General features: G+C 39.2%; 1 protein-coding gene across 1 annotated transcript in view; it reads left to right on the top strand.

Moving 5' to 3' along the window:
• The first annotated feature begins 5,092 nt into the window (after positions 1-5,092).
• LOC140197011 (uncharacterized) overlaps positions 5,093-18,680 on the top strand; it is a 46,992-nt gene continuing 33,404 nt past the window's right edge. Inside the window, exons 1-8 of the mRNA XM_072256944.1 lie at positions 5,093-5,195; positions 7,418-7,546; positions 8,742-8,861; positions 9,565-9,684; positions 12,135-12,254; positions 12,979-13,098; positions 14,712-14,831; positions 15,556-15,675. Of these exons, the coding sequence (XP_072113045.1) occupies positions 5,093-5,195; positions 7,418-7,546; positions 8,742-8,861; positions 9,565-9,684; positions 12,135-12,254; positions 12,979-13,098; positions 14,712-14,831; positions 15,556-15,675 (952 nt within the window). The remainder of the gene's footprint in view (positions 5,196-7,417; positions 7,547-8,741; positions 8,862-9,564; positions 9,685-12,134; positions 12,255-12,978; positions 13,099-14,711; positions 14,832-15,555; positions 15,676-18,680) is intronic.

The following is an 18,680-nucleotide window of genomic DNA, read 5'->3' as shown; positions in this document are numbered from 1 at the left end:
GACAGGTTGGTGGAGGATGTTGATAATAAAGCCCATCCGCTTGTACGATTCAGTGAGTGAGTTGACAATGTCTTGCAATTCTGCCTTCGAGCACGCACAAACATAAGCATTGTTCACAAACTGCAGGTCAGCTGCTGAAGTTTGAATTATCTTGATTCTGGGTTGTAGTCATCATGTATTGAACAGTTTCCCATGAGTTATGAAGGCTCACTCCACTCTGCTAGAAGTGAGGTGAAACTTTACAATTTGAAAGATTGTCTTAGACTATTCTAATTTCAGATCCACCCTGATTCACTTCACACCAATTGTTGCCTTTCTCTTGGTTTTCATGGTACCTTTGTCATTCAGGGGAAAATAGTAATACAACTTACAGTACATAGAACAAAAAAAGCAGATAAAAATTTAACCAAGTGATCTTGAGACTACTAAATGATGCATCCTACGACTTTGTTTCACAAAATTTAATGTTTTTGTCTTTATTTCAAATAAAAATAGATATTGATGAATGTGCACAAGGTCAGAACAATTGCGTTTTGAATTCCAAGTGCAACAATACAGAAGGCTCATATGTTTGCAACTGTAATAGTGGATATGAAGGTCCTAACTGCACTGATATTAATGAATGTACCAGATTTCTGGATAACTGTGACAATAATGCCAAATGCCAGAATACACCAGGTTCATTCGAGTGCTCCTGCATGTTGGGATTGAAAGGAAATGGAACATTCTGCGAAGGTATGTGATCCTTAGCTATATGTTGGTTACTTTATATATGTTTGTAAGAAGGCTGATAATATATAAAGTACATTCTGAATTAAATACTTGCATGATTTCGGAGTAAATTCTTTATTTCCCCAAAATTTCACGGACTTTCTCCATGTTTCAGTGTGGTTTCTGGCCATCTTTGACCAGCCAGGGGTCCAACTCCATGCACCTATTGTGTGGCCCAATATGACAAGGGCTCTGACGTCTTAGGAACAGTGGCACTCACTGTGTAGGTTTCTTTTAGCTGGTGATCCTCGGCCCCAGGTTTGAGGGCTGTCGACGCAGTCGGCATAACTGGGGCCAATGAATATTTGTGAACATCTTTAGCAATCACAAGTGCTCAGCAATGTTCCAACTATGTACATTGAAGGATAAGAAAATTTAACATTATATATTTTATCATTATACTTCAAAAGCTGGAAAACACATCAACGCTAAAAATTAGTTCAAACCATTTAAAATGAAGTAATTTGTGAAACAAATACTTTTTCTTGGGTGCTATCTGTCACTGTTCATTTGGTGAAGCACCATTGCTCTTGTACCTGACTTTGGTTCAGAGTCAGTTTTGCCAGCATTCAGAGAAGGGAAAGCTGTGTTTTAACACAGTCTTGTTCAACTCTGTCAGAAATCAACTGGAGGAACACAGGGCAGGCAGAAAGGCAGAAGTTTCAAGTGCTGATAGAAACCAGGGGCATCATTGGAATTCAAGGATCCCTGATGTGGCTTGGCATTAACAGTCGGGATCAACGAGACCTACCTTACATAGACATAGAAAAGTATAGCACAGTACAGGCCCTTTGGCCCATAATGTTGTGCCGACCCTCAAACCCTGCCTCCCATATAAGCCCCCACCTTAAGTTCCTCCATATACCTGTCTAGTAGTCTCTTAAACTTCACTAGTGTATTTGCCTCCACCACTGACTCAGGCAGTGCATTCCACGCACCAACCACTCTCTGAGTAAAAAACCTTCCTCTAATATCCCCCTTGAACTTCCCACCCCTTACCTGAAAGCCATGTCCTCTTGTATTGAGCAGTGGTGCCCTGGGGAAGAGGCGCTGGCTGTCCACTCCATCTATTCCTCTTATTATCTTGTACACCTCTATCATGTCTCCTCTCATCCTGCTCCTCTCCAAAGAGTAAAGCCCTAGCTCCCTTAGTCTCTGATCATAATGCATACTCTCTAATCCAGGCAGCATCCTGGTAAATCTCCTCTGTACCCTTTCCAATGCTTCCACATCCTTCTTATAGTGAGGCGACCAGAACTGGACACAGTAATCCAAGTGTGGCCTAACTAGAGTTTTATAGAGCTGCATCATTACATCACGACTCTTAAACTCTATCACTCGACTTATGAAAGCTAACACCCCATAAGCTTTCTTAACTACCCTTTCCACCTGTGAGGCAACTTTCAGGGATCTGTGGACATGCACCCCTAGATCCCTCTGCTGCTCCACACTACCAAGTATCCTGCCATTTACTTTGTACTCTGCCTTGGAGTTTGTCCTTCCAAAGTGTACCACCGCACATTTCTCCGGGTTGAACTCCATCTGCCACTTCTCAGCCCACTTCTGCATCCTATCAATATCTCTCTGCAATCTTTGACAATCCTCTACACTATCTTTAACACCACCAACCTTTGTGTCGTCTGCAAACTTGCCAACCCACCTTTCTACCCCCACATCCAGGTCGAAAATAAAAATCATGAAAAGTAGAGGTCCCAGAACAGATCCTTGTGGGACACCACTAGTCACAATCCTCCAAACTGAATGTACTCCCTCCACCATGATCCTCTGCCTTCTGCAGGCAAGGCAATTCTGAATCCACCTGGCCAAACTTCCTGGATCCCATGCCTTTTGACTTTCTGAATAGGCCTGCCATGTGGAACCATGTCAAATGCCTTACTAAAATCCATATAGATCACATCCACTGCATTATCCTCAACTCTTTGCCTGGTCACCTCCTCAAAGAACTCTATCAGGCTTGTTAGACACGATCTGCCCTTCACGAGGTCATGCTGACTGTCCTTGATCAGACCATGATTCTCTAAATGCCCATAGATCCTATCTCTAAGAATCTTTTCCAACAGCTTTCCCACCACAGACATAAGGCTCACTGGTCTATAATTACCCAGACTATCCCTACTACCTTTTTTGAACAAGGGGACAACTTTCGCCTCACTCTAATCCTCCGGTACCATTCCCGTGGAACACGAGGACATAAAAATCCTAGCCAGAGGCTCAGCAATCTCTTCCCTCGCCTCGTGGAGCAGCTTGGGGAATATTCCATCAGGCCCCGGGGACTTACCCATCCTAATGTATCTTAACAACTCCAATACCTCCTCTCCCTTAATATCAATATGCTCCAAAACATCAACCTCACTCATATTGTCCTCATCGTCATCAAGTTCCCTCTCATTGGTGAATACCGAAGAGAAGTATTCATTGAGGACCTCGCTCACTTCCACAGCCTGCAGGCACATCTTCCCACCTTTATCTCTAATCTATCCTACCTTCACTCCTGTCATCCTTTTTTTCTTCACATAATTGAAGAATGTCTTGGGGTTTTCCTTTACCCTACTCGCCAAGGCCTTCTCATGCCCCCTTCTTGCTCTTCTCAGCCCCTTCTTAAGGTCCTTTCTTGCTTCCCTATATTCCTCAATAGACCCATCTGATCCTTGCTTCCTAAGCCTCATGTATGCTGCCTTCTTCCACCTGACTAGATTTTCCACCTCACTTGTCACCCATGGTTCCTTCACCCTACCATTCTTTATCTTCCTCACCGGGACAAATTCATCCCTAACCTCCTGCAAGAGATCTCTAAACATCGACCACATGTCCATAGTACATTTCCCTGCAAAAAAACATTATCCCAATTCACACCCGCAAGTTCTAGCCTTATAGCCTCATAATTTGCCCTTCCCCAATTAAAAATTTTCCTGGCCTCTCTGATTTTATCCTTTTCCATGATAATGCCAAAGGCCAGGGAGCGGTGGTCACTGTCCCCCAGATGCTCACCCACTGAGAGATCTGTGACCTAACCCGGTTCATTGCCTAGTACTATATCTAGTATGACATTCCTCCTAGTCGGCTTGTCCACACACTGTGACAGGAATCTGTCCTGGACACACTTAACAAACTCTGCCCCATCTAAGCCCTTGGAACTAATCAGGCGCCAATCAATATTAAGGAAGTTAAAGTCACCCATGAGAACAACCCTGTTATTTTTGCACCTTTCCAAAATCTGCCTTCCAATCTGCTCCTCTGAATATCTGCTGCTACCAGGGAGCCTATAGAATACCCCCAACAGAGTAACTGCTCCCTTCCTGATCCTGACTTCCACCCATACTGACTCAAAAGAGGATCCTGCTACATTACCCACCCTTTCTGTAGCTGTAATAGTATCCCTGACCAGTAATGCTACCCCTCCTCCCCTTTTTCCGCCCTCTCTATCCCTTTAAAAGCACTGAAATCCAGGAATATTGAGAATCCATTCCTGCCCTGGTGCCAGCCAAGTCTCTGTAATAGCCACTACATCATAATTCCATGTGTGTATCCAAGCTCTCAGTTCATCACCTTCTTTTATAAATGAAAGCACAAGTAAATTCAGACCTGGCTGTAAGTTCAGAGCGGCATAGCACCTCTCCTAAATTTTAAAATGTGACAAGTATCAGAATCATCTAGCCCAGAGTCTCACTAAAATGAATCAGTTATGAAATCAAAATGAATATAAAAACATAAATGTTTTAGTAAATTGAATCGTCTCATGGCATCATCTTTGTTACAGATATTGATGAGTGTACAAACCAAACAGTTAACTGTTCTGCAGGCGAGCACTGTGAAAACAGCTTTGGAAGCTATATTTGCATTTGCTCTGCAGGATACAGGAGAGTAAACAGTAATTGTGAAGGTAGGCATCAAAAAGTCTGTTAATTTCTAGCATCCTTTAAACTTTAGAACTAGTAATTCAATTTTCTCCAATTAACAACACTGAGACATATGCCTTCAAATATTGTGTGCTTAACATATATTAGCAGATTATATTTTTCTTCCACAGCAAGAATTAATTTTATCTCTATTTTTGATTGTCCACTTAAAACATATCAATGCTAGCAAAAAGCAATGTTGTAGACATTATAAAATGGAATGTTATTAGTCAGTTACTTTCACTCTTTTATTGTAACTGAGGCAGAAAAATTAACAATTGGTTAATAGTACACTATTTTGAAACACTTTTTGTTCATTTCCAATTATTAAGGATTTAAAAAATAAATGCTTTGCTCAATTATTTTATTTTATTATAATTTCAGATATTGATGAATGCCAAGACATGGCATCTTGTCCAGAGAACGGCCAAGAATGTGTTAATACTGAAGGATCTTTTACTTGTGAATGCAGAAGTGGATTCCAGAATATAAATGAAACATGCAAAGGTACTTGTGAATTGCCAACTGCTTTCTGCTCAGGCAGTGGACAAAAAAAAAATTGGTGATCACCAGGTTAGGATTCAAGTTTGCTTCGTCGGTGTGAAAGGATCTGTGCCAATGGAAATGATTCCCAGTTTAGAACAACCATTGGCTTAAAGACTTGTTAAATTCATTCAGCCATTTATTGTACTTGGGAAATTCATAATGTTTTAAATATCTAAAGTTACATCATTTCACTCTGAGAACATATCAATGTAGATTACAGTCCTGGTGTTTGAGAATGATGAAATTAAATATTGCACGTCAGTGGAGAAAACAGAAGAAACTTTTATGTGTGTTGCAGAAACTTTTCTGTGTACATTCTACATTGTGCTTATCATCAAGTCAGTAATAAAGGGATAATCTAAAAACAAATAGTCCTCAGCTGAATAAGATCATATGATATAGGAGCAGAAATAGGCCATTCCGTACATCAAGTCTGCTCCAAAGTCACTTTATGAGTTCCTACATGATTCACATCAATTGCTCACCTCGTAACACGACCTCGCAGAGTAAGGTTTTGCATGTCAAAGAGAACATACAGCAAAGAGACCAGTCCTTTGGCCCACCAAGTCTATTAAGATCATTAAAATGCCCATTTCTATGCCAATACTACCGTAACTCATTTTATTCTATCCATATTCCTTTCTCACTCGATTCTACCCTCCCCTTCCCAACTTGAATGCCTTTGGGATTTTTGAGGAAACTGGAGTACACAGGTTCAAAACCAGTTCACTGAAGCTGTGTGGCCCCTGCTCTACTCACTGTACCTTTGTCCTATCTGTGAAGGAGATTTGTAATGGACAGTTGATGCTTCAGGTTGGAAGGTTCCAGATGAAGGATCATCACTCGAGGCATTGATTGTGTAAGGGGTTTCTTGTTTTATGTTACTGCGTAGGCTAATCAAAATGGCTTCTTTGTTATGTTAACTGCGATGTAAGAAGTTCTCTCTCTCTTTGTGCTTGTTTGGGTTACATTATTGATAAGAGAGGAAACGAACCAATTGGGATAGATGTTATTCTTTCTTGTGTGTCTGTAAGCTATTGTGTGGCGCGGGCTTTGGGGCAGAAGGCGTGAGGGGGACAGAGAGAGGAGATGCAATGCTGTAAGCTGGCCGACGGGATGGACCCCGAGTGGGAGTCCGAGGCCCAGGGTCTTCGGCGAGGATAGGAGACGAAGACAGACTCATGTGGAGCATCTAGTTGACCACCATGGTCCCAGGCGGCGGGTCGAGGTGGTCGGAGGGGATCAAATGGTGGAAAAAGGACCCCGTTACTTGAGCTCCAAATGTTGTGCACGAAGTGGTTGAACTTTGATAAGTTTGGCGCCTTTTACTTTCCTTGTATATTTTATCTCTATTAATTACATAGTTCCAGTAAGATCTATAAAGTGTAATCATTTAGTCGCATGTGGTGTATTGTCTGTTATTTGGCAGGGTGGGGTACGTCACACAGCATCCACACAAACTTGATTACCCAGTTTAGCGGGGCTGAAGGCTGCTTCCCCTAGACGAAAGCAAGTTGAGTGAGCCTGAGGCTTTCCAGGGGGCTACAATTGATTACTTCCTATTGTCTATACATGCTTCCTGATCTGCTGCAGTCCAGCTTTTTGTATGTTGCTCCAGATTCCAGCATCTGCAGTCTCTTGGGTCTCCAAGGAGATTTGTAGACTGTTATCTGCAGACTGTCAGGATTTGCATTTTGTTGTGCCATTTTCCACCATTATTATACGTACTCATCTCTGATATCTATTGTCTGTTTTTGGCCCTGAACCCTCCCCCCACAGATCTCACCAAGTTGACTACTTAAGATATGCAACTCCTCTAAATAAAGCTCCTTGGAAGCTGTTCCTAATCTTCCCCGTGCCCACCTGACTTACAATCCAAAAACCAATACACCCCAATACATCCCTCTCCTATTGATCAGCATCGTGTTTGCAGGGCAGTGCAGTGCGATGGGCATCATTAGATGTGCAGCTGAAGATGGGAGTAGCACTCTTAACCTTGGCCTGAAGATTCCAGTTCAGTTTCGTGATTACGTAGTTGCACATAAAAACATTCTTTAATACAGTTTACTTTGATTTATAAAAATGTTAGACTGCATTGCTGTAACACAGTGCCGTAAGTTAAAATTCTACATAATAAGGTCTTGGTGATGCATATAGTTTAATTCAGAAAATTTGTTCTACAGATATTAATGAATGCCTGAATGCAGCAGCAAATAACTGTTCCAAAAGTCAAGGACTTTGTACAAATTTGGAAGGATCATATCACTGTCAGTGCATTGCTGGATATACTGGAAATGGTTTTACATGCTCTGGTAAGCATAAATTATCTGTTTTTTTATTTGTTTTGACCTCTACAAAAGTTAATAAAGTAGATGAAAGGATTTGACCCAAAACGCCAAATGTTTATTGCTTTCCACTGATGCAGCCGGACCTGCTGAGTTGCTCCAGCATTTGGAATATTACTCTCAATAAAGCAGATGTTTGCCATTAATATATTCAAACTATATTGGCATAGACCTTGCTGGTGTAATGAAGGCAAACCCAACTGCAACTGCACAAGTATATGCAAGTAAATAACAAAATCCTACTAAAAGTTGTAGATATGGCCAGTTCCCTCACAAGTAAAGCCCTCCCTACCATCGACCACATCTACAGAGAGCGCTGTCGCAAGAAAGCAGCATCCGGCATCAAGAAACCCCACCATCCATGCCAAGCTCTCTTCTTGCTGCTGCCATCAGAAAGAAGGTACAGGAGCCTCACAACCCACATCACCAGTTCAGGAACAGTTATTACCCTTCATCCATTGGGCTCTTGAACCAAAGGGAATAACTTCACTCAACTTCACTTGCCCCATCATTGTAGTGTTCCCGCAACCTATGAACTCACTTAGAAGGACTCTTCATCTCCTGTTCTCAATATGTATTCCTTATTTATTTTTAATTATTTTATCTTTTGTATTTGCATAGACAGTTCTCTTTTGCACATTGCTTGTTTATCCGTCCTGTTGGATGCGGTCTATCATTGGTTCTGGTCTGTTTCTTGGATTTGCTGTTAATGCCCAGAAGAGAATTAATCTCAGGGTTGTATATAGTGACACATATGTACTTTGATAATAAGTTTACTCTGAAGTTTGAATGTTGAACTCTGAATCCATAGGCTGCTATTAGTGATGACCTTAACCTTCATAAGTGATGTTTGCAACATTATTCAGTCTATTCACTGACCAACTCACTTTGCAAATGACCTAAAGATCTGAGCTATGTTACAGATGTTATAATTGATTTTTATAATAGAAGCCTTAATGTTAGGATAAGTGTCATTAAATTTAATTGATGGCAGTTAGTGTAAGACTTGTGCCCATTTCCCTTGTGTAAATCTTTCAAATGTTATTGCCACCAAATTTCATCCAAGGTCAAGAGTAACAGATACATTTGTAATAAGGAGGACAGTTGTACATATGCGTCTTCCCTAATGCAATATCTTGGTTCTGAATTGTTTTTTTTTCAGATATTGATGAATGTCTTGATGGTAACATCTGTTCCATGAAAAGCAATTCTTATTGTGTCAATACTGATGGCTCTTTCAACTGCACATGTCTGAGTGGATATGAAGGACCAACTTGCACGGGTGAGTAATATACTGAAATATTGAATAGTCCCTGGAGAAGAATTAGGTTTATTAAAACAGTTGTTCACATTTGTCTTTAGACTCTGAATAATTTGATAGTATTTGTTATTTTCTATATTTAGCTTCAACTCTGTAAATAGAAATTGGACAACAGTAATTTCATCAGAAAAGTAATTTGTTGAGTGAATAATTTGCAACTACAATATCAAGTAAATACAATTTACATGTAATTTCTTAAAATTGAGGGCACTGTTTTATAAACTATTTCTGCCCAGTCTTTGTTGTTTTGGTGATGACAAAACGATCAAGAACTATGCAAATAATTCCCGGTGAGATCCTAAACTGGTTTTCGCAGTACTTAGTCTTCTGTTTTCAGCTCTTTTGTTTGTAATCACTGACTGATTCTCAGTCTCTGATGTTCTGCTGATGATGCGAAGCTCAGTTGTAGGTGGTGTAATTAAGAATTCAACATGCAAGGTGCAGAACTAGAATACACACTCTTTAGATTTAATTCACTGCCCAATATTGCAGGAAGTGTGCCCACTTATCACATGCAAATCTTTAAAATGTACACACTTGCATATTTAATCTTGAGCTGAGGCAGCTGGATACCACAGTAAATTTAGTGACAATTGTAAACATAGATGTTGTATCGTTATTTTGGAATAAATAGCAATGTATTGTTTGTGGTTTATTCTTTCAGATGTGAATGAATGTCTTGATAGTAACATTTGTTCTTGGAAAAACAATTCCTACTGTGTCAATACAAAGGGCTATTACAACTGCACATGCCTGACTGGATATGCAGGACACAATTGCACAGGTTTGTAGCAGTGTGTAATAGGAAAAACTCGCATTGAAAAGCTGTCTTTGCTGAGTAAATACTTGTTAGTCACTTTCTGCCAGATTTAAAAAAAATTATAACCAAAAGGGAGAGACAGTGATATTGATAGTTGTAGCTGGTTTGGAAAGTTGTGGTCAAAGCCCTCCCCACCATTGACCACATCTACACAGAGCACTCTCACAGGAAAGCAGCACCATCATCAAGGACTGTCAGCATTCAGGCCATGCTCCCTTCTCGCTGCTGCCATCAAGAAGAAGGTACAGAAGTCTCACAAACCTCACCACCAGGTTCAAGAACAGTTATTACCCCTCAACCATCAGGTTCTTAAATCAAGGGGGATAACTGCACTTGCCCCATCATTGAAGTGCTCCCACAACCTATGAACTCACTTTGATAGACTCTTCATCTCCTGTTCTCAATATTTATTCCTTAATTATTTTTTTTTCGTTTGTACTTGCACAGACCTTATTGGTTTTTGCACGTTGCTTGCTTGTCCAACCTGTTGGATGTGGTCTATCATTGGTTATATTGTGTTTCTTGGATTTACAGTTAATTAATGCAAGAAAATTAATCTCAGGGCTGTATGTGTCAGCACACAAGTACTTTCATAACAAAGAGTAACAGATACATTTGTAATAAGGTGGACAGTTGTTAAAAAGCCTCTTCCCTAATGCAATATCTTGGTTCCGGATTGTTTTTTTCAGACATTGATGAGTGTCTTGATAGTAACCCCTGTTCCATGAAAAACAATTCTTATTGTGTCAATACCGAGGGCTCTTTCAACTGCACATGTCTGAGCGGATATGAAGGACCCAATTGCACAGGGGAGTAATATAATGAAATATTGAATAGTCCCTGGAGAAGAATTAGGTTTTTTAAACCAGTTGTTCACATTTGTCTTTTAGACTCTGAATAATTTGATAGCTTTTTCATTTTCTACAATTTGTTTCAACTCTAAGCAGAAGTTGGATAACAGTAATTTCATCAGAAAAGTAATTTGTGTGAAAAATTTGCAAATACAGTATAAAGTAAATATAATTTTGCTTTACATGTTAAAACTTAAAATTGTTGGCAATGTTGGCAAAGCCTCCATTTACCTACTTAATTTCTCTCGAGGTGTTTTGTTTTCCTCTTCAGTTGATCCCTGCTCAATTTCTGCAGTTGCCTCACTTTATTATATGAAGAAGATAATAAACTTATTGAACATTTGTAGGATGGATTAATTGTGAGGGATTGTAAGGGTGACTGTCATGGCAATGGAAATACACTTTCTATGCTGAAGCACCCTTTCATACAGACAAGAGTTTATAGGGACCATATACAAATATAGTTGCAAGGCATCCTGCATCCCTATCTCCCACATGCGCCACAAAAATGCAGTAGCCCCTTGTATCATAAGGTGTCCCATTACAAGCTGAGTGGCCCTTTAAATGGCACCAGACCATAAAATGGAGCTGTGCTCCTTATTCCGTAATTGACTGACAAGCAACAGTTTAGATCTGGGGGTTCCAAATGGGTTGGGAAATCAATACACCTGTTGCCAACCTAAATTGATGTTATTTGTTACACGCCTGAAACCAGGAAAATATCAAAAACAAATTGCAAATCTAGGCGCTGCATTCTTTTTCAATTTTATCTATAAGGTTTTTTTTAATGACCATGATTTGAATTAATTTTTGATTGGCTAGCTTTAAATCATTCTAAACAATTCAAGTTTTAATCATTCTAATTATAAGGATGCCTGTTGATTCGTGTGTGCTTAAGTTTGAAGCAGATAATAGTGCTAATGGCAAGGATTCTGTGCTAGCTCGGAAGGGTTTAGCAACTGGCAGTGAAAGGGTGGAAATATATGAATTGTTTTCCTGATGATGGTTAGCAACATAAGTAAGTTATCATCATAAGTAAGGTAACATCTGATTTATCTGTTTTAGTTTGTGTTGCTCTTTGGTAAGTTAATAAGACAGATATATACCAAGAACATATTTACACTATTTCTGCCCAGTCTATGCTGTTTTGGCAATGACAAAACCAACAAGAACGATGCAAATAACTCCCAATGAAATCCTAAACTGGTTTTGGCAGTACTTGGTCCTTTGTTTTCAGCTTCATCGTTTGTAATCACTGACTGATTCTCAGTCTCTGATGTTCTCCTGATGATGCGAAGCTCAGTTGTAGGTGGTATAATTAGGAATTCAATATGCAAGGTGCAGGACTAGATTACACACTCTTTGAATTTAATTCACTGCACAATATTGCAGGAAGCGTACCCATTTATCACATGCAAATCTTTGAAATCTACACACTTGCATATTTAATCTTGAGCTGAGACAACTGGATACCACAGTAAATTTAGCGACAATTGTAAACATAGATGTTCTATCGTTATTTTGGAATAAATAGCAATGTATTGTTTGTGTTTATTCTTTCAGATGTGAATGAATGTCTTGATAGTAACATTTGTTCTTGGAAAAACAATTCCTACTGTGTCAATACGAAGGGCTATTACAACTGCACATGCCTGACTGGATATACAGGACACAATTGCACAGGTTTGTAGCAGTGAGTAATAGAAAATTCGCATTGAAAAGCTGTCTTTGCTGAGTAAATACTTATTAGTCACTCTCTGCCAGATTTTTAAAAAAATTATAACCAAAAGGGAGAGACAATGATATTGATAGTTGCAGCTGGTTTGGAAAGTTGTGGTCAAAGCCCTCCCCACCATTGACCACATCTACACAGAGCACTCTCACAGGAAAGCAGCACCATCATCAAGGACTGTCAGTATCCAGGCCATGCTCCCTTCTCGCTACTGCCATCAAGAAGAAGGTACAGAAGTCTCACAACCCTCACCACCAGGTTCAAGAACAGTTATTACCCCTCAACTATCTGGTTCTTGAATCAATGGGGATAACTTCACTTGCCCCATCATTGAAGTGCTCCCACAACCTATGAACTCACTTTGATAGACTCTTCATCTCCTGTTCTCAATATTTATTCCTTAATTATTTTTTTTTCGTTTGTACTTGCACAGACCTTATTGGCTTTTGCACGTTGCTTGCTTGTCCGTCCTGTTGGATGTGATCTATCATTGGTTAGATTGTGTTTCTTGGATTCACTGTTAATGCCTGCAAGAAAATTAATCTCAGGGTTGTGTGTGTTGACACACAGGTTCTTTGATAATAAAGAATAACAGATACATTTGTAATAAGGTGGACAGTTGTTAAAAAGCCTCTTCCCTAATGCAATATCTTGGTTCCGGATTGTTTTTTTCAGACATTGATGAGTGTCTTGATAGTAACCCCTGTTCCATGAAAAACAATTCTTATTGTGTCAATACCGAGGGCTCTTTCAACTGCACATGTCTGAGCGGATATGAAGGACCCACTTGCACAGGTGAGTAATATAATGAAATATTGAATAGTCCCTGGAGAAGAATTAGGTTTTTTAAAACAGTTCACATTTGTCTTTTAGACTCTGAATAATTTGATAGCTTTTTCATTTTCTACAATTTGTTTCAACTCTAAGCAGAAGTTGGATAACAGTAATTTCATCAGAAAAGTAATTTGTTGTGTGAATAATTTGCAAGTACAATATGAAGTAAATATAATTTTGCTTTACATGTTAAAACTTAAAATTGTCAGCAATGTTGGCAAAGCCTGCACTTACCTACTTAATTTCCCTTGAGGTGTTTTGTTTTGCTCCTCAATTGATCCCTGCTCAATTTCTGCCAACCGTTGCCTCACTTTATTATAATATGAAGAAGATAATAAACTTAATTGAACATTTGTAGGATGGATTCATTGTGAGGGATTGTTAGGGTGACTGTCATGGCAATAGAAATACACTTTCTATGTTGAAGCACCCTTTCATACAGACAGGAAATTCTCAGGAGCTTATACAAATGTCTGTTGCAAGGCTTCCTGCATCCCTATCTCCCACATGCACCACAAAAATGCGTAGCCCCTTGTATCATAAGGTGTCCCATTACAAGCTGAGTGGCCCTTTAAATGGCACCAGACCATAAAATGGAGCTGTGCTCCTTATTCCGTAATTGACTGACAAGCAACAGTTTAGATCTGGGGGTTCCAAATGGGTTGGGAAATCAATACACCTGTTGCCAACCTAAATTGATGTTATTTGTTACATGCCTGAATCCAGGAAAATATCAAAAACAAATTGCAAATCAAGGCTGTGCATTCTTTTTCAATTTTATCTATAAGGTTTTTTTTAATGACCCTGATTTGAATTAATTTTTGATTGGCTAGCTTTAAACCATTCTAAACAATTCAAGTTTTAATCATTCTAATTATAAGGATGTCTGTTGATTCGTGTGTGCTTAAGTTTGAAGCAGATAATAGTGCTAATGGCAAGGATTCTGTGCTAGCTCAGAAGGGTTTAGCAACTGGCAGTGAAAGGGTGGAAATATATGAATTGTTTTCCTGATGATGGTTAGCAACATAAGTAAGTTATCATCATAAGTAAGGTAACATCTGATTTATCTGTTTTAGTTTGTGTTGCTCTTTGGTAAGTTAATAAGACAGATATATACCAAGAACATATTCACACTATTTCTGCCCAGTCTATGCTGTTTTGGCAATGACAAAACCAACAAGAATGATGCAAATAACTCCCAATGAAATCCTAAACTGGTTTTGGCAGTACTTGGTTCTTTGTTTTCAGCTTCATCGTTTGTAATCACTGACTGATTCTCAGTCTCTGATGTTCTCCTGATGATGCGAAGCTCGGTTGTAGATGGTATAATTAAGAATTCAACATGCAAGGGGCAGGACTAGATTACACACTCTTTGGATTTAATTCACTGCACAATATTGCAGGAAGCGTACCCATTTATCACATGCAAATCTTTGAAATGTACACACTTGCATATTTAATCTTGAGCTGAGACAACTGGATACCACGGTAAATTTAGCGACAATTGTAAACATAGATGTTCTATCGTTATTTTGGAATAAATAGCAATGTATTGTTTGTGTTTATTCTTTCAGATGTGAATGAATGTCTTGATAGTAACATTTGTTCTTGGAAAAACAATTCCTACTGTGTCAATACAAAGGGCTATTACAACTGCACATGCCTGACTGGATATACAGGACACAATTGCACAGGTTTGTAGCAGTGAGTAATAGAAAATTCGCATTGAAAAGCTGTCTTTGCTGAGTAAATACTTATTAGTCACTTTCTGCCAGATTTTTAAAAAAATTATAACCAAAAGGGAGAGACAATGATATTGATAGTTGCAGCTGGTTTGGAAAGTTGTGGTCAAAGCCCTCCCCACCATTGACCACATCTACACAGAGCACTCTCACAGGAAAGCAGCACCATCATCAAGGACTGTCAGTATCCAGGCCATGCTCCCTTCTCGCTACTGCCATCAAGAAGAAGGTACAGAAGTCTCACAACCCTCACCACCAGGTTCAAGAACAGTTATTACCCCTCAACTATCAGGTTCTTGAATCAAGGGGGATAACTTCACTTGCCCCATCATTGAAGTGCTCCCACAACCTATGAACTCACTTTGATAGACTCTTCATCTCCTGTTCTCAATATTTATTCCTTAATTATTTTTTTTTCGTTTGTACTTGCACAGACCTTATTGGCTTTTGCACGTTGCTTGCTTGTCCGTCCTGTTGGATGTGATCTATCATTGGTTATATTGTGTTTCTTGGATTCACTGTTAATGCCTGCAAGAAAATTAATCTCAGGGTTGTGTGTGTTGACACACAGGTTCTTTGATAATAAAGAGTAACAGATACATTTGTAATAAGGTGGACAGTTGTTAAAAAGCCTCTTCCCTAATGCAATATCTTGGTTCCGGATTGTTTTTTTCAGACATTGATGAGTGTCTTGATAGTAACCCCTGTTCCATGAAAAACAATTCTTATTGTGTCAATACCGAGGGCTCTTTCAACTGCACATGTCTGAGCGGATATGAAGGACCCACTTGCACAGGTGAGTAATATAATGAAATATTGAATAGTCCCTGGAGAAGAATTAGGTTTTTTTAAACCAGTTGTTCACATTTGTCTTTTAGACTCTGAATAATTTCACAGCATTTGTCATTTTCTACAATTTGTTTCAACTTTAAGCAGAAGTTGGATAACAGTAATTTCATCAGAAAAGTAATTTGTTGTGTGAATAATTTGCAAATACAATATGAAGTAAATATAATTTTGCTTTGCATGTTTAAACTTAAAGTTGTTGGCAATGTTGGCAAAGCCTGCACTTACCTACTTAATTTCCCTTGAGGTGTTTTGTTTTGCTCCTCAATTGATCCCTGCTCAATTTCTGCCAACCGTTGCCTCACTTTATTATAATATGAAGAAGATAGTAAACTTAATTGAACATTTGTAGGATGGATTCATTGTGAGGGATTGTTAGGGTGACTGTCATGGCAATAGAAATACACTTTCTATGTTGAAGCACCCTTTCATACAGACAGGAAATTCTCAGGAGCTTATACAAATGTCTGTTGCAAGGCTTCCTGCATCCCTATCTCCCACATGCGCCACAAAAATGCGTAGCCCCTTGTATCATAAGGTGTCCCATTACAAGCTGAGTGGCCCTTTAAATGGCACCAGACCATAAAATGGAGCTGTGCTCCTTATTCCGTAATTGACTGACAAGCAACAGTTTAGATCTGGGGGTTCCAAATGGGTTGGGAAATCAATACACCTGTTGCCAACCTAAATTGATGTTATTTGTTACATGCCTGAAACCAGGAAAATATCAAAAACAAATTGCAAATCTAGGCGCTGCATTCTTTTTCAATTTTATCTATAAGGTTTTTTTTAATGACCATGATTTGAATTAATTTTTGATTGGCTAGCTTTAAACCATTCTAAACAATTCAAGTTTTAATCATTCTAATTATAAGGATGTCTGTTGACTCGTGTATGCTTAAGTTTGAAGCAGATAATAGTGCTCATGGCAAGGATTCTGTGCTAGCTCGGAAGGGTTTAGCAACTGGCAGTGAAAGGGTGGAAATATATGAATTGTTTTCCTACTGATGGTTAGCAACATAAGTAAGTTATCGTCATAAGTAAGGTAACGTCTGATTTATCTGTTTTAGTTTATCCCCTGATATAAAAACAATTAGCATGTCAAACCGTCTTCCTCTAGTTTTGACCAACACAGCAGCTATCAATATACTCACTGATTAAAATCCAGACTAATTATTCATGTCAATGGATATTTAACAGTGCTAGAATTAAATCAAAACAATTAATGCAACACCATTTCTTTCTGTGAAATAGCTAGTTATATCAGGAATCTGATGCATACAGAGTCAACTCAGATAGCCAATATGGATTGGAATATATTCTGACAATTTCTAATTAGTTTGTTGAAGTCCACTAAATGGTCACTTTTGCAGGACTAGAGAAGAGAAAGATTTTGCCTAAAGTTCATGGCAAACAAAACTATAAGGCATAGGAACAGAATTAAACCATTGACCTATTGAGTCTGCTTCACCATTTAATCATGGCTGATCTTCTTTTCCCCTCCTCAGCCCCCTTTCCTGGTTTCTCCCCTTAACCTTTGATGCCACGGCCAGTCAAGAACCTACCAATATCTGCCTTAAATACACCCAACAACCTGGCTTCCGGGGCTGCCTGTGGTAACAAATTACCAAATTAAATACCATCCAGCTAAAGAAATTTCTCTGCATCTTTGTTTTAAATGGGCGCCCCCCCCCCCCCATCCTGAGACTGTGCTTGTCCTACACTCCCCAGCATGGGAAATATTCTTTCCACATCCTGTCTGTCTAGGCATTTCAACTTTCAAAGGGTTTCAATGAGATTCCCCTTCATCATTCTAAATTCCAGCAAGTACAGGACCAGAGCCATCAAATGTTTTTGGTAGGATAAGCCTTTCATTCCCAGAATCATCCTTCTGAACCTCCTCTGAACTTTCTCCAATGCCAGCACTTCTCCTTTTATATAAGGAGGATAAAACTGTTCACAATACTCAAGGTGAGGCTCAGCAGTGCCTTATAAAGCCTCAGCATCACATCCTTGCTCTTGCATCCTAGACCTCTCAAAATTAATGCTGACATTGCATTTGCCCTCCTCACCACTGACTCTACCTATAAGTTAACCTTTAGGGTGTTCTGCACAAGGACTCTCAAGTTCCTTCACATCTTAGATTTTTGGATTTTCTCCTCATTCTAAAAACAATTTGCACATTTATTTCTACAACTAAAGTGCATGACCATGTATTTTTCAACATTGTACTTTATTTGCCACTTTCTTGCTCATTCTCCTAATCTGTCCAAGTCTTTCTGCATTCCACCTGCTTCATCAACATTACCTGCCCCTCCATCAATCTTTGCATTATCTGCAAACTTGGTAACAAATCCATCTATTCCATTATCTAAATCATTAATATACAACATAAAAAGAAGTGGTCCCAACACCCACCATTGTGGAACACCACTAGTCACTGGCAACCAACCAGAACAGGATTCTTTTATTCCCACTCGCTTTGTCCTACCAATCAGCAAATTCTCTAACCATGCCAGTAACATTCTTGTAATACCATTGGTTCTTAGCTTGGTAAGCAAACTCATGTGTGGCACCTTGTCAAAGACCTTCTGAAAGTCCAAATATACAACATCCACTACATCTCCTTTATCTATCCTACTTGAAATCTCTTCAAAGAATTTCAACAGGTTTGTCAGGCAGGATTTTCCCTTAAAGAAACCATGCTGACTTTATCCTATCTTGTCCTGTGTCACCAAGTCGTCCATAACCTCATCCTTAACAATTGACTCCCATCTCTTCCCAACCACTGAGGTCATGCTAACTGGTCTATAATTTCCTTCCTGCTGCTTTTCTCCTTTCTTAAAGAGTGAATGCAGAACCTGCCTTGCCTTTCACAGACATAGATATTATGTTTTCATCTCTTATCTGAGATTACAGTATTCAAGTTGCAGATTTGTTTGCAACACGCAGCTG

This window comes from Mobula birostris, chromosome 4, assembly GCF_030028105.1.
Source record: "Mobula birostris isolate sMobBir1 chromosome 4, sMobBir1.hap1, whole genome shotgun sequence".
NCBI lineage: Eukaryota > Metazoa > Chordata > Chondrichthyes > Myliobatiformes > Myliobatidae > Mobula > Mobula birostris.
This window is presented reverse-complemented; position numbering and strand designations above follow the sequence as displayed.